The sequence below is a fragment of the Strigops habroptila genome, chromosome 7, assembly GCF_004027225.2.
Source record: "Strigops habroptila isolate Jane chromosome 7, bStrHab1.2.pri, whole genome shotgun sequence".
Taxonomy (NCBI): domain Eukaryota; kingdom Metazoa; phylum Chordata; class Aves; order Psittaciformes; family Psittacidae; genus Strigops; species Strigops habroptila.
The window spans coordinates 34,795,107-34,811,957 of NC_044283.2; the positions used below are offsets into that span (position 1 = coordinate 34,795,107).

The 16,851-nt window shown below is 37.7% G+C and overlaps 1 protein-coding gene across 27 annotated transcripts in view; it reads right to left on the minus strand.

The window, feature by feature from the left end:
- TENM3 (teneurin transmembrane protein 3) overlaps positions 1-16,851 on the minus strand; it is an 817,612-nt gene that overhangs the window by 86,915 nt on the left and 713,846 nt on the right. For all 27 annotated transcript variants that reach the window (XM_030491587.1, XM_030491600.1, XM_030491599.1 and 24 more), the window contains 2 exons: positions 13,769-13,891; positions 6,183-6,397 (listed from right to left, as the gene is read on the minus strand). In XM_030491587.1, coding sequence (XP_030347447.1) covers positions 6,183-6,397; positions 13,769-13,891 — 338 coding nt within the window. The remainder of the gene's footprint in view (positions 1-6,182; positions 6,398-13,768; positions 13,892-16,851) is intronic.

Genomic DNA, 16,851 nt, shown 5'->3' on the forward strand with positions numbered 1-16,851 from the left:
CAATTCTAACTGGGCCTTAGCTTTCCTGACTTGATCCCTAGCTTTCTGGACAATGTCTCTGTATTCTTCCCAGGCTGCCTGTCCTCGCTTCCACCTTCTATAAGCTTCCTTTCTCCTTCTGAGTTTTCTCAGCAGCTCCTTATCCATCCATGGAGGCTTCCCGGCCTTCCTGCCCCATTTCCTTCTATTCAGGATGCAACACTCCTGAGCTTGTAGAAGGTGATCCTTGAATATCAACCAGCAGTCTTGGGCCCCCCTGCCCTCTAGGGCTTTATCTCATGGAACCTTACTGAGCAGGTTCCTGAAGAGGCCAAAGTCTGCTCTCTTGAAGCCCAGGGAAGTGAGCTTGCTGCATGACCTTCTCACTGTCCTGAGGATCTCGAACTCAACCATCTCATGATCGCTACAGCCAAGGCTGCCCTGGAGCATCACATTTCCAACCAGCCTCTCCCTGTTGGTGAGCATGAGGTCAAGCATGGCACCTCTCCTTGTCGGCTCCTCTATCACTTGGAAGTTGTCATCCACACAATCGAGGAACCTCCTGGATTGCTTGTGCTGGGCCATACCGTCCCTCCAACAGATATTGAGGTGGTTGAAATCCCTCATAAGGACAAGGGCCTGAGAGTGTGAAGCTGCTTGCTTATGTTCTCTTCTTGAAATTGCAAGTCCAAATTCACTGCTATTGTAAGAACGTTCCTCCCCAGTAATCAGAATTATCTTCCTATTAGTCAGGATGTGAAGGAAATGCATAGTTAATATGCCCCTATCAACACCTGAGACACTTTTCCAGTTATGCCTGAACCCGCAGAATAGAACATAACGTGATCAGGATGTGCAGAAACCAGTACCTCAGTGTGCTGTCACTTTGTACATGCTGCACCACATGAAAACAAATGCAACCATTTTGGGAGAGCACCAATTATTCAAACCCGTTCAACATTCTCATTTTCAGAGAATTAAATATTTATTTTGTATGAGAGAGAAAACCAATTTCAGTTGTTTATGTTTTCTTTTTTCCTCCCACCTGACTCAGTAACACTTCTTTCTGGCTGTGTTTTTCACTAATATTTTGAAAAACAGAAAGCTCAGGAAGGTCTGAGTATTAACAAGTCATTTATGGACATTAGGAGGGACATTTTTGAAGGAGGACAATTTCTGATTAGAACTGTATTTCTGATACAGCAACAAGTGATTACACTACTTGATTGACCACTAATGACTGACAAACATGGTACAATGAATGATTTTGTATTTGTAATGTAATAAGGACATATGCTGTTATCAGAACACCATTTTAGACTACATTTTAAAAGCCATACAGATGGGAATTTACTATTCATTCTGTCCCCCAGCAATAAAGCAATAATTGATCTTAATCCTTTTAAAGGTTGGTTTTTTTATAGTTAGGACACGATAACAGAAACAGACTGGAAAAACAATTATCTTCATAAGCAAAAAACATACCAATTTCATTTTCCTCCTATGAGGATAAATTAATTACCTTTATATAGAGTTTAAAGGCGCTGATTTGCCCTACCATTCTATTCAGTTTTTGCTGTAAAACAAAGTCCTTTTATTTATTCTTAAAGTCTCTTTAAATAAACATATTGATTCTCTGGCTGCAATGGAACTGACATTTTTAGAAAGTGTCACAAAGACTTTCAGGCTTGCATTGACTGAGTTTCAAATGGACAGCCACCGTCAATTATTTCTGGTTGATTTATTTATGATTCCCCAGAAAGAGAGAACTATGCATCTCAGATCACTCTGTGACATACACATAGTGGCTGTGCTTGAGACTTATTTTGGTATCTAAAGAGAATACAGAAACACAACCAAAAATTCTGTCCTGATTACAATACATCAAACCATTTCCTGTTTGAAACATGCTGTTTCCCTATTATTTTGGATTATGGGACAGAGTAAGAGCCAAATTTGCTGCATTCTGTTATTATTTTATGATAAAATGCAACCGATAGGAATGGTTTAGATACAGTTAATCCTGTCCCAAAAGAAGGGTGTAAACTAAAGGACTCTCTCAAGCTCATTTCTATCATACTTGATTATGTCCCTTACAGTGGTAGGATAACTGGTATCAGATGTTGTAGAGCTATAGAAAGATAGACTCCATTCCCTCTTACTTACTGTCTGGTTCCAACTGCGTAGGAAAAAGAGCTGGATAAACAGGCAAAGGTCTGGGAGAGAAGTGGAAGACAAGGTGGCAAATGTAATATGCAAGTTTTGCATTATAGCTAAAGGTGAGATGCAGAGAAGGCAGACATCCATAGAAACACTGAAGGTGTAAGGAGAGAGCTAGATGATAGTGTATGGTTACACATGTAGCGTATCATAGGCATACCAGCAAAGATACTGAAGAGGGGCAGCTGGTAAGGAAACTTCACAAATGATGGCAGAGTGCAGGTTGTAATCAGTTCTCTATTATTTAACATAAGATCTGAAAATTCAAATACTGATGTTTGAGAAACAGGGAGCCGTAGCTCATTTGCATAAGTTTTGTTACTAGCACTTGTCATTCTGTGACTAGGAAATAAGGGCAGAAAGCATTCAAAAGAGACAGACATGAAGTGACATATATGAGTGAGATCTTACTTTTCAAAGTCCTCATGAAACAACTGTAGTTTGTTGGCTCCCACCCAATCCAGGGATGGGCTCTGAGTCAACTTCTATCACTTTGGGATAAGATCTTGGAGCTACGGTAGAGAATGCTATGGATACCAGTTCTACTTCATTTTTTTTTTTTTAAAGCAGACATCATTAAGGCACTCTATGAAACCATCGCCGTTAAACATCTGCTACGTTCTGTGCTGCTCTGGCATCCCTATCTCAAAAAGGCTGCAGTAAAACTGGAGAACATTCAGAAAAGCACAAAGATGATCAAAGGACTGAAGCAGCTTTCACACAAAGAATGACGAAACAGACTGGAAAAAACCCTCATTAAGGACACTAGAGATTTATAAATCAAGGGTGGCATGGAGAAGAAACCAGTGAGAAACTGTTCACTGCCTCTTGCAAAACACTACCACCAGCATACCAAACTAGAACTATGAGGAGGTTGCCTCAAAACACAATGAGGAGTCGTGTGAGATGTGTGGTCACGCCGTGAAACTCCTTGCTGCAAATGTCATGGATGCTAAAAGCTTACATAGGTTCAAAGATGACTACGCAAATTCTCAGGAAAAGAAATCTTTCAAAGGTTGTAAAATACAAAGACAGCACCTTTGACTCAGGAAGTCCTTCAGCCTTAAAACACTGGAGGCCAGGAGTGTATTGTAGGAAGAATAACTACAAATCTGTCATGCTGCTATATTAATCTCTGCATATCTGTTAATGGCCACCATCATGGTCAGAATGCTAGGCTACATGGGCCTTTGATCAGATCCAGTGTGGACATTCATGTATTCTTCTAATATGCTCCTATGACATTTAGAGCTATACAAGTAAGCTGGCTTGTCTGACAGAAGGACGCAAGAAAAGCCAGAATCAGCCGTTAGTCTGCCCTTGCTAGCTATGCTTGGCTTGCAGTTAAGAACTTCTGTCAGTACAAGCCATAAGGGTTAGGGGAAATAACAAAACAATAAACTGATTTATGCTTGCAAACCCTCAATGTTCTATTTCATTAGATGTTCTTTTGCCTAAATGCCTTACTTTGTCCATATAAGCTACTTTGGTAAAATACGTATTTTACCAGTACAAGTTATGTCTTCATCAAAGTCCTGTCATTAGGACTTTGTTGCAGAAGAGCCTAAACTGTCGAGAAATATTTTACTCCATTTTTTCCCCCAATGTGCAGTAGCACAGTCACAAAATAACCCCCAGCCCCTCACTGAAACTGCATTTTTAGAAGATTATACATACTTTATCTCAGGCACCTAAACCAGACATCATTGGGTTCAAGGCTGTATAAACATCCTGATAACCCTCTACCCATGGGAATCTTCAGCAGCCCTAGAAGTTCACTAGGCGCACTGATAAGTAAGCATGCCTGATTTTTCAAGGTATCAAGTGTCAAATGGTTTGTAAAAAATTCTCTAATTATATACCAGGCAAATATAAGACAAGAGAGCTTGACTTATATCCTCAGAACAATATGTCCAAAATGTCATAGGAACTACAGAAGACACAGTAGCAGGATTCACATATGATTCCTTCTGTTGTATCATACTTAAGCATGCATAAGCACTTGGGCAGGAGGAACCTAAAGGCAAAGGAGTCTGTGTAACACATGATGGGAAACAGATTTAGCTACTCCCATTTCCTAACTTTTTGGATAAAGCGCACCCCTATGTCAGTCTTTTGCCAGGATAAGGAATCAAGCATGGACCATTTTTCATAGCCTTATATACTTACATAACTCCTCATATAAATGCACAGTCCAGACCAGCTTTTCCAGTTTTATTCATTCTTGCCACACATGTATTCCCCTAGCTCCTGTTATTATTGTTATCATTGACATGGCATTTGTATTCCAAAGCCCTATTTCCAATGGATGATAACTTTCTGAATCAATTTTCTTTGAGTTAGAATTTCTTGTGCTTCTTGTCAGCCTGAGGGTGAGTGCTCATATGTGAAGCTCTGAAGAAAACCCACTTAAGAATTTTTTTGAAGATCAAATTTTTAAATAAACATAAGCGTATTTTCTACATTCAGTAAATTGTTGTTTAACGGTAACTAAACTAAAAAAATAAAGCTAAAGTAATATTCTGTGATTCTAGCTGCATGAAACTCCTTTGCTGACCGTAATTCTTCCTCTGTGGTTCGTGACACCTAAATAGGTGATATAATTAGCAATATTTCTATGTTCTAGGTCTTCTAAAAGTTATGCCTGGAAAACCAAAATAAATAAAAACAGTACAATATGCAAATAAAATTTTAAAATACGTGGGATTAAAAGAAAGTATTTGAATTTTGCAGTTATGGATTTGCTGCTGCAATGGCCTATGAGACATAACAGGTTGCCCAAAGAAGTGATAAATGCTTCATCCCTGGCAGCGTTCAAGGCCAGGTTGGACAGAGTTTTTGGTGACATGGTCTAGCGTGAGGTGTCCCTGCCCATGGCAGGGGGGGTAGAACCAGATGATCTTAAGGTCCTTTCCAACCCTAACTATTCTATGATTCTATAATCACTCAAGCTTCAATCCAATTATACTGCTAGGTGGCTATACTTATGTCCAGGGCTAATCCATACACTTAAAAAAAAAATAAATCAGTAAGATGTATAATTCTCAAATTGGGGTAGGAGAGTATAAGGACAACTCCCTTTCCAGGCGGAAAAACTATTCAGAGCCAGCAGCTGGACAAATATTCAACTGAAAGAAACTAAACTTGGAGGGTCTTAAATCTTAAAAATAAATTTGGGTAAATTGATTATAAAATCCCATCTCAGACAACAATTCTCCCTTTCTCCTGCCAATCCAGAAGACTGTTTGTTCTTTTATACTTTAACTTTTCTATAACTATGGATAAAAAGTTTGTTTGTTACTAGGCAAAGGCATGTCCATATGCAATAAAAAGCGTCATTAGAGACCTTCTGAGGGGTGGACCAGAATAAACCCTCTGGGACACTTAAGAAGAAAGTTTTAAGACACTAGATGCCTAGTGGAGACTGACACTTTTACAACTGCAGTTCACTGTATCTTTGTAGACACATACTACATTTTTTTCAGTTATGTATTTATTTAGTAAGACACTAAGCTGTAAATACTGTAGCATTTGCTTGGAGAACAAACTAAAACTTCCTTCAAAAAATGTTGTCTTCTTGTTTAGAAATTTGGTCCATGTGGTCTTTGCTAGGCATGCTCAACCACATGTGTGGCCATAAGATGCTGTATTAGTTTGCTTAGGTTTTTAAAGATATGTCTATGTATGACAGGAGAAAAAAGTACCTACAAATTCTGCATGAAACAGCTACATATCTAAAGCATCATCATCGCTCACAGCATTCAGAACAGCTCATAAGTAAGAACACCTCTCCATTTCAGATCCCATCACTTACTGTATTATACATGTTTTGGACATCGCATGAGATCAATAAAGTACAAAAAGTAAAAATAAAAACCAGTAACATGAAAGAGGATGTAATCCTGAGAAATAAAAAAGATACAAAAGAGACGAATTCGCAGTTTTCAGTAACGCGTCCTACATTTAATGAAAGTAGTTCTCACCTGAGTGTGTGAAGGTGGTAAGCCTTTTCGGCCATATACTCCAATCAACGCATCTTTCTGAAGTGATATATTGAATTTTAGAAATTGTGGCTGATCAATGAAGAGTTGTGATCTCCAAAAAATCCCAGGGGGAACTTCCTGTATCGCTCTTCGGCCTATATCAAGTTCTCCAGAATCTATAGTGTTGTTTTCCTGTGCAAATCCCCCTAATTTTCCTGATGGGTTACAATAAGAAAAGATCAAAAATTAGTGCTCCTTTCTTGCTTTCAATCATCCTTTATATAAAACACCAAATATTTAGCATCACCTCAGATAAAATGTTACCTGACAATCTTTCCGAATATAAGATCTCAGGGAATTCACTGATTGGGAAATAAAAACATAAAGATATCACAAATACTTACCAAGTAAAAACACTGTAACTTCCCTAAGCACTAGCATTATGGAAACTGTTTTAGGATCTACATTAAACTATTCACTTGTCCCCCCAAGTATTTTAACAGGTGTTTTTGAGCATAAAGTCTCACACCAAAGAAAATTAAAGGGAAATGCAGCATACAATTTAAAGAATAATAGATACATAAACATAAGCAGTCAAGAGAACTAATACATGGTCTTTTCTACATTACACATCAGACTATTTATACAATACTAACAATGCCTACAGCTCTGGTTTCCTATTTTTTGTTTTTGTGTTCCCCCATCCTTTCCAGAGGCAGAGGCTCTTCACAATGCCTACATTCTCTGCACTTCTCACCCTCAGCCCTAAGCTTGTTACCACTTCCTTATCCACACTGTCTCTGGAATAAAATGTATAATAGTATGTCAAAGTCTGGTACTTTCACTGTTTCTTATATAATAATGAATATGTATTTATCCTGCAGGCCAATTACTAGGAATAAGAACATAGTACTGAAGGGTATTAATAATTTTTCTCTGTGAAGCACTTATGCAACTATCAGTTAGCCTTAGGAAGCCAGTGATGGCTTGTAAATGCCCAGAAGAAGCAAAGAAGATGCTAACATACAAAAGACACATGATGTCAAACACTAAGACTGAAAAACACTGTGGCATTAAAAAAGAAGAAAATGAAGTCATGAACTTTAGATACACCCAACAAACTTTGTTCAAGTGGCTAAGGACAGGCGACAGAGACTGAATCTATACTACAGCTAGAATAGAGAACAGTATCAGCCAAATCTGCAAGGCTCTGTGCCATCTCAGTGAAGCACCATCAAATAAATGGAAGGGGTAAAGCTCTTCCAGGCCAAGCTGATGATCCCACAAAGCACGGGGCTGGATGCTATAGACAGCACAGGTCTGTGATAACTCAGATCTCCCTGTTGCCTCTTATTGTACCACACAGGCACATTGCTAAATCTGCCAACGATTATGAACCTTTCTCAAAGCTCATCAGCAAACAAACTGTGGTGTAGTTGTGATAGTCTTCTACCTCTCAGATTTGTACGAAGCAGAACTACTAAGAAGTGGTCTGCACAAACCATCACCACCCAGCTTTAAAATCTGGGATGGTTTAGATGAGTTTGAGGCCAAAGACTCAGATCTGATATTCAGGCACTAAGTCCATGCTGTATGGCTGGATACAGGCAGTCCTGGAAGCTGCTCCAGGGTCAAAGCCTACTTTGATCCGATGGAATCAGCACTAACAATTCTAGACTAAGAGGCAAAGATGTGTGTAAGAACTTGCTTATCAACACAAGTCAACATGAGCAACTAATGTCACATTTAAGCAACTGGCACATCAAGGTGAAGCAATATAAGGTGGAACTGTAGTTACAATCTTACAGTCCACTGTGTCTTTACTACTTCATATTTTCTTTCAGCAGCTAGCGTATGACAAAGATTGACCTAAACCCATCTGAATGTGATAAGCGTGTTGAAGTGATGCTGACTTGTTTGCGTACAAGTGTTCTGAAGAACTGACAATGCTATGTTGCTACCCTCTTATGTTCAAATTCTACATTATTCATCATTTGATGGAACAAACTGACACAACCTTTTTGCAAACATTTAGACTGTAAAAAACTAGATTAAAAGTTGAAATGCCAGGTGAGGTCACAGATTGATCCTCGTCACCTTTTGTGCATCCATGATGAACAGAGACTGCTGCTGAATTAAACAGCTACAGAGAGGCCTTGAGCGGGAGCTTGTATCATCACCAGAGCTGTGCCACAGTGATTTTGCAGTCACTGAAAATGTCTCACTTGCAGGATCATCTTATTGATCAGTGTTCTATTGAGAAGAGACTATGAAATACCTGATTTTGGAGAAACCATTTTTTTTTTTACACTTCTCAGGATGAGTTTGATGCTTTTCTAACTTTGGACTCTATCTTTCACAATATTTATATTTTATCTTAGAAGACGGAACTGTATTCACTATTTCAGTTCATTTAAGCATTGTATCTTACCACTTCCTTCAAATTTAAGCATGTTGTGTCATATAAATTCACACACTGATGACTGATAACCTCTAAACAATAAACACTTGTTTGCAGTATTGATCTGCAGCTTCCCATATTTCTATATTTGAAATTAAAAACAACTACCTCTTACAACTGAAAAGATGAACTCGACATATTAAGCACGTGGACTTTATTAAACATTTTGAACAATTTGCCAGAAATGCCTATTACTGGGCTTCAACACTTGTCCATAGCAGATAATGATTCTACAGACTCCCACTTTCTTCACCAAAAAAGAGGTAGTTTTACCCTGTAGCTACATGCCCCTTTAACGCCACACCACTTCTCTCAAATTGACACTAGTTGTTTTTCCTCCTAAGAATAGGGTTAAATTATTTTTTGTTCCCTGTTGTATCAAAATGGCATAAGAAAAATCTCAGTAGTGTCATAATTTTTCACTTTCTAAACAGTAACAGTTCCTATACAAAGCTTTAAATCAGAATATGAGATGTCACACTCATTGACACAATTCCATAATGATGTAACAGTCCAAATAACAAGCCGAATTTTAAAATACTGTCCTGGGTTCACCTGTAACACTTATTTTTTCCTCCTTCCTAGTAGCTGGTGCAGTGCTGCGTTTTGGCTTTAGTCTGAGAACAACACTGATAACACACCGATGTTTTAGTTGTTGCTAAGTAGCACTTACTCTCATCAAAGACTTCAATCTCTCATGCTCTGCCAGTGAGGAGGGTCACGAGAAGCCAGGAGGAAGCAGAGACAGGACACCTGACTCAAACTAGCCAAAGAGATATTCCATACCACAGCACATCATGCCCAGTGTATAAACTGGGGGGAGTTACCTGGAAGGCCCAGATTGCTGCTCAGGTCGGGCTGGGTATCGGTCGGGTGGTGGTGAGCAATTGTACTGTGCATCACTTACGGGTTTTTTTTTTTTTTTCCTTTTCCCTTTTAGTTTTATATTCTCTCCCCTTGTTATTTTCCTTATCATTATTGTTATTAGTTATATATTATACTTTATTTATTAAACTGTTCTTGTCTCAACCCATGGGGTTTACATTCTTTCGATTCTCTTCCCCATCCTGCCTGGAGGGGGAGGAGGAAGGGGAGTGTGAGGGAACGGCTGCATGGTTCTTAGTTACTGTCTGGTCCTAAACCATGACAAATACCCATCCTCCTGAATATATTCTATTTCACGATACTTCTTCCCTATCCCCAAAATTTCTTCTTTCACAGACTCTCCCCAAGAGACAGTAATACATATACACATACATATTTATAGGTAATAATATTTATATCATGATTTGTACTTATATTGCTATATATATTATTTTACAAAATATGGTAACTTACTGCATCATGTACTGTCTAATATATATAATCATTATATGATGCATTTCTGATACCAATAATCCAATGCATTATGGGTAATTAATAGGTAAAAGATCTGTTATCTTTAATATTCGTAAATTTTATTTTGACTGTCTGAGGTTAAGGTGGACAAACTCCTGAACTAAACAAATATTTAAAGCAAAAAACAATATTTAATTATTATACAGGAAAAACAATTCACAATATCCCTAAAATGACAGGAAGACAAACTCTCTCTCCTTATTTGCAAACATTCTATAGATTAAAACACAAGATACACTGTAAATAACTGAGTATCAGTAACAGACTAAAAATGAATGCACAACCAAAACACAAAAATGCTCAACAATAATTGCCGTTTAGTGTCACACATATAATTTTCCATCCTTCAAGGGCAGTACTAATTAGAATATTGGGTTGCAAGGCTCTATTTGCAGTCAATAGCATGTTCTCCTATACCACTGAATAACCTTGTATCTGGATCTTTTTCTGTGAGATATCTGCTATACACACTTGTGCAACAACTGTTCCAAGAAATTAAATCAAAATCCTCCTCAAAAACATACCTTTTTAGACAAAAAACCCCAATATAACATCTCATTATGAAGTTGTTATACCTTTAATTAACATGAGATAGTGCAAACAAAACCAAAAGCTCCATACATACATGGTAAAGCAAGCATAACATATTTTAATGAGTATAATCTCAAAAAGAGCATCTAAGTAAGCCAAAAGAAATGGCCATCTTCCCATTCACTTCTTTCTTCCCATTCACTCCTTTCCTTCCATTCACTCCTTTTCCCATTTTTAAAAAATCTGCAGTTAAGCATACATTATAAGTGTTTCTGAATTGCACACAGAATTTATATGACATCAAACAATTTGAGTTGCACATAGATTTTAGATGACATAAAATAAAGCCAGCAACATGTGAGATGTGACCAACTGCTAGAACACAATAGTTAAACAAGCTGTTTTTTTAACCTTTCTTTTCTTAAAACTATAGAGTACTGGTGCACCTCAAGTAAATGCCTGTATGTGATTAAGCACGGCTAACAAATTACTTTGGAGAACCTAAACTGAAATGGCCTATAAAATTCATCATAGCCATAGAAAACACATATTCTTATGCCACCTTATGCAGCACCGAATCATGCCTGTCTAGATGAGCAGGTAATATGTTGCCAGCAGTTTACTGTCCATATAGAGAGAAGCACTGGGAGAAGAAAAAATCATCCACAAAAGCAGCAAACAAAAAAACTTTGAAAAAGTCTTGTTTAAAGATTCAAGCTTCACTTAATAAATTATTTGCATTTAAGGATGATTTAACATGCTTTTACTGTCAGATATGACTATTTCTATGTAAACCACAGTTGAATTTTCTTCAATGGTCGTAAGTATGCATTTTCAGGTTCTAGCTTTGCTAATTCGTCATACAAAGTACCTGTACTTCTGAATGGCAAATGAATACCTGGGATCCAGAACACAGTGGGCTATGATTTTCTGACCAAAGTAGGCCCAGGATTATCTGGTTTAGATAAGAGTCAAAGAAAATGCCTGGCCCATACAAGGCTGGGAATTTCTCCCATCTAAATCACAGTATCAAGATATTAACAGGGGGCCAAATAGGGGCAATACTGAAAGTTGTTCAGCTGTTGAAATATACACATCAAGGCTCTATTGATATTTCCTTATAGTTTTCAATAACTGGCATGAAAGCACAGGGCTCTCCTCCTTATATTTCATATCTAGACATCACGCTTTCCCTTCTGCTTAACCTTTCTTTCGTGGTTTAAAATGTATATTCTCTCATCTGTCTGTTGTTTAGTATTGATGTATGCTGATAAATGACTGTTTACCATATTCTGCAGAGGACAGCATTTTAACAGTGGATGGAATTAACCCTGTTCTCCTGTACAGTACTTGGGGACATAAGGAAAGAAAAATTCCTTTTATTTCTGAGGCAAAGTATAATAGGTTTTAATTTGTAAAAATAAAAATAAAATTATCAAGGGAAACAAACAACTTTTGTTTAGAAAATACTTACAAAGACATGTATATATTTTAGACAAGAAAGTATATTGGCTACTGAGGGCAGAAGACACTGGCATGATGAGCTGTCAGTGCAGCATCAATATTCATTAACCATACAGTAGCTTTTTGCTATTCATTCAAGTAAGAACACAGAAAGAGATAATCAGTATCTAAGTGCAAAAAAAAAAGCAGTAGGGTAAAGGAAATGGAAGAAAAAGAAAGAAAAAAGTCCTACTGGAGAAGTTTCATATGCTTACAAATGTGACAGAAGAATGAACTTCAGAAGAATGACAGAAGAATGAAAGAAGACAGAAGAATGAAAGAGCTGTCTCTTTTCTATAACTTGGATCTGTGATGACTTGAAAAATTTTCAAGATGTCAACTGCTGGCAGAGCTTCTTCCTCCTCGGTGGTAAGGAGGTCAGCTCTATCTTGTGAAAGGGAAAATGGATTTTTGTGTAATGAAGCAAACACTGCATTCATCAGCCATTTAAATCAAGTTTTCCATTCAAAACCTATTGATTTTAAAGCCTCTGTTAGCCAAAAGTGCACAGGCTCTTAAATGTTTTGAGAATCTTAAAGGGCAACATGGAAAAAGGTCGATAAAAAATAATCTCTTTGTGTGTTTTGTATTTTAAAAGCTCCTACAACAAAATTAATAAAGTTCAGGGTTTTTTTCCTTTTTTTTTTTTTTTTTTACTCTGTATGTTGGTTGGATAATTCAGACTCAATATTATCTGCTAGAGACTTTGAGAAAACAAACGAACATATACATGACCTATTAAATTTCAGAGAGAAATTAGAAAAGAAAGGAAACCTCATCTGTAGAGAAAAACCCAAGCCATTCCATAGTGAGGTCATCATGGCATAGAAAGCTCCTTGATCATAATCATGGCTTACAAATTACTTAGCAGAACTTAAACTGGAATGGCCTATAAAATTCATCATAGCCATAGAAAACACACATTCTTATGCCACCTTATGCAGCACCAAACCATGCCTGTCTAGATGAGCAGGAATGACCACAATCATGATTAGCCTTCTAAACACATCTAAGAGAGAAGCTTTGAAAATACGCAAAACCTTCCTGAAATGCCTTTTCATGTGCCAACTCTCCAGAAAAAGAGATAATGTCCCTCCCTGTCATGGACAGGGCTTTGGTCTGAAAACTATATAGAGCTCTTTGGGACTCCCAAAGATTGAATCCTGATATCAGGTTCCCCTTATGAAATACTGTGTCCTGTCACCTTGGGCTCCTGGGTTTGTTGCGGCCATTTCTGCAGCATGAGACCCTAGCCCCTCAGGCGGGATGGTCCAAGCCAGACTCAGTACCATCCTTCTCCCTCAACAATCATTACATTATCAAAGATTTTAAAGTAAGCAGAGATTCTGCTTTTCTGGATGTGAAGAGATCTTTTCTACCCTAATATTACATGGTAATATAAAAATATTACATGTAATCTAAAAATATTACATGTAAATTCCCATGAAGAATTTTGGTTGACAGCCAGCTTTCCTAGTATGATCAACACTATCACCCAGGATGCATCACTCCCTTAACATGATAGGTAGGAGGAACAGTGCACTCCTGTGAAATATCTACATATCTCTTTAAAATTACTATTACTTACAAATGTTCCATACTACCATTAAATATACAGAGCTTTGGAGGAGAAGTGTTAGAAGTCTGGCGATGTAAGACATACAGGAGAGAAATTGGTGCCTGTTTTACTTACCATTTTCTCCAGCAGGTACTGTTACAGGATGTGTTGGCACAGTATCAGAATTCACTTTTCCATTCTCAAATGTATCATTTTCAGTTTGCTGCAACTGCCAGTTGAGGCCAAACAGATGCATTGCTGGTGGTAAAGGATACAGGTTATCTGATGCTCTTAACCACAATGACAAATTGTACAAATAATGGCTTTCCACTCTTTGCAGCGGAATAGCAACTCATATATTAAAAAATTAAATTACAGGAACAAGCATTCACAGACTAATAGTTCAACTTAGCAATGGCACTAAGCAATTACTACCACTGTCCTTTAATGATAGAGTGCTTTTGGTGAACACAGTTGACAGAAAGCTCACTAGTCTCATTTTGAGTCTTTTACCGGTCCCAAATCAATGTTCAAAAAGATAGGCAGTAATTACATCCTTTTCTCTTTTTTCATTTTTGATCCTTCTGAAGAGACAAATCATTTAAGTGAGCTCCTAAATGACCTACTAAAATAAATGATCTCACCAGCAGACAGATCCATTTTGGTTAGCCAGAAAAGGAAAAGAAACAATGCAAAAGGAGAGGAAGACGGGTTCTGTGGGTGTTGCAGGGCTAACCTAAGACATGAACACTCCTTATCATGCTGTCACCAACACCCTGTACAACCTCCAGTTATGTGCCCATTCCCCATGCTAATCTGCAGAACAAGGCCAAGACCATTAGCAGAGCTGCAGACACTAGAGCACTTTGCTCCAATAACAATAATGCATATGCTAGGTTTCTGAATTACTTAATTCCCCACAACCACATTTATTAGAAAGGTGATACCATGTGAAAAAGTTTAGCTAAGCTAATCATGAAAGATAAGAGTCAACCTTCCATGGTGTTAGGGGGAACTACTTAAGGAACTTTGATATCACTGGGGATTAATGTTGAAGCTCCTGTCTAAACTTTAAGAGCAAAAATATGGGGGGAAAGAAAATTTATCTTAATAGGACACTGTAATACACGCAACAAATGCAATTTCTTGCTATCTGTGGTGCATTTCCTTCTCTTCCAATGACTCTATGATACCACCAAAACTAATTTTATTGTAATTACTTTAATTTGCATTTGGTATAACATGAGTTTGCTCATTCCATGACAACAGTTATCACCAAAGCTAAAATAGTCTTTAGGCGCTACTGGGGAATAAAAATACACTGGAAAAAAATCCATAGTAATGTATTTTAACTATCAGTGCAAAATATAACGAAAATGATTCACTATATCTTATTGCTTCTGATCTTTCTGTCTCTGAAACAGATCACTGCTATAGTCAATGTTTGAATTTATTTATCCCTTTTAACCAAATGACAAACAATTCTTCATCGCTTTTGGTTTCATCTCTGATCTTTCAATCTCTCTGTATTGACCAACCCTTACTTAAGACAAACAGGCATTGGCAGAAGTTTAGTCAAGCGGCCAGCAAACACTGCAGAACTACAACCTTCTGCCAGGTCTTTGCCTTAAACCCTCCTCCTTACCCTCAACAAAACAAAAAACCAGTGCAACCAAAGACATATTACTGAATGTTTCAAAGACTGAAATCCTTACTACAGATGACATATTCTCTTTGTTCCAAGTCTCTGACTCTACTATTACTCTTCTTTCTCAGGCCTTAAATTGCCTTTCAAAGCCTAATAACGTAGGATGTTCCTTGATCCTAAAACCTTACTTTTCTCCTTTCATCTCTTGTTAAACCATAAATCTGACTGCCACCATTTCCGGTACATCACTAGAATTAGCCATTATTATTTTGGCCCTAACTCAGCTGAAATTCTTATTTATATATTAATCATCTGGTGATTGTATCTGTTTTAACATATTTCATCAAAATCCCTAGGGTCAAACTCTATTATTTGTTATACTAATCCAACTCACTGGCAGCAATGAAAGACTGCAAACAGCTAACTAACATGATTCAAAACCAGTACATTTCTCGTCTTCAGTCTGGAGGTCTAAATCACCTCTCCTCACTTTGATAGCTTCTTATCACTCTTCAGGAGAAAAAAAGAAAGTAGCATTCATTTTGTAACTCTAGAAGTGCATCCACTCCAAAAGTAAGAGCTTGGATCATCATTAACAGCACTATCTGCAGGAGCTGCGTACATGCCCTGTGCCTCTTTATGCTCCACTGGGAGATCAGAAGGGGAAGTTCCAACATGACCTTACAGACATTCCCTCTTAACTCAAAACAGCTGGAATTTGTAGTCTTCAAAGGCAAGGACTGTGGGATCTATATTGATTACATCTCAAAGAACCATAGATACTACAAGGTAAGTGACAAGTACCTTTTCTTTGCGTGTACTGATGCGAGTCCCACTGTAGTTCGCTGTCAAAGATAGTAACAGTTGCACCCCTCAAAAATACTATTGCTCTCTCAACTTTGACTCTGAACAAGCACCAAGTTCAATAAACAATGTCCAACAAAAATGAACTGATGGATACATGCAGTTGTTTCACAGACTGTGAATATCAGAATATTTTTGAAGCAGACCAAAAATGTTGCTTGACAACTCCAGTGACCCAAAACTTACAGTGTGTACTAATACACTAAATAACTCAACTATGTAATCTCCCTGAGACAGCACTATGGAATTCAGAGAATTCTCCTTTCACTACAAACGTATGAGAACAACATGAAAAAATTAGGCTTGTTAATACAGGATTAAAATACAAGGCACAATTTCTTTAGAGATCGGGAATTTTAAGAACATGGGTAAATTGACTGATTAAGACAAATTCGGGCACTATTTTGTTGATTAAGATTAGTCTCCTCTCAGCCAGCCATAAAGCAAACTTTAAGCCCTTATCAGTGTTACAAGGACAGCGAGGCACCTGTTAAAAGTTCTTGATGCCCCCATGAGTCTGATAAGCAGCCCCTGGTACTGGTAACTGCAAACTGAGAGCACACCTCAGTGAGGGGTCTGAGACCTTCAAGTTAAGTGTCATGAACTAGTTCTGAATTTCCAGAGGGGGAATGTTGCAGGTAGACTGCAGTGGTGTATATATGTTTGAGTTCCTCAGGTCTAGAAAAGGATGAAGATTTTCTTCCAC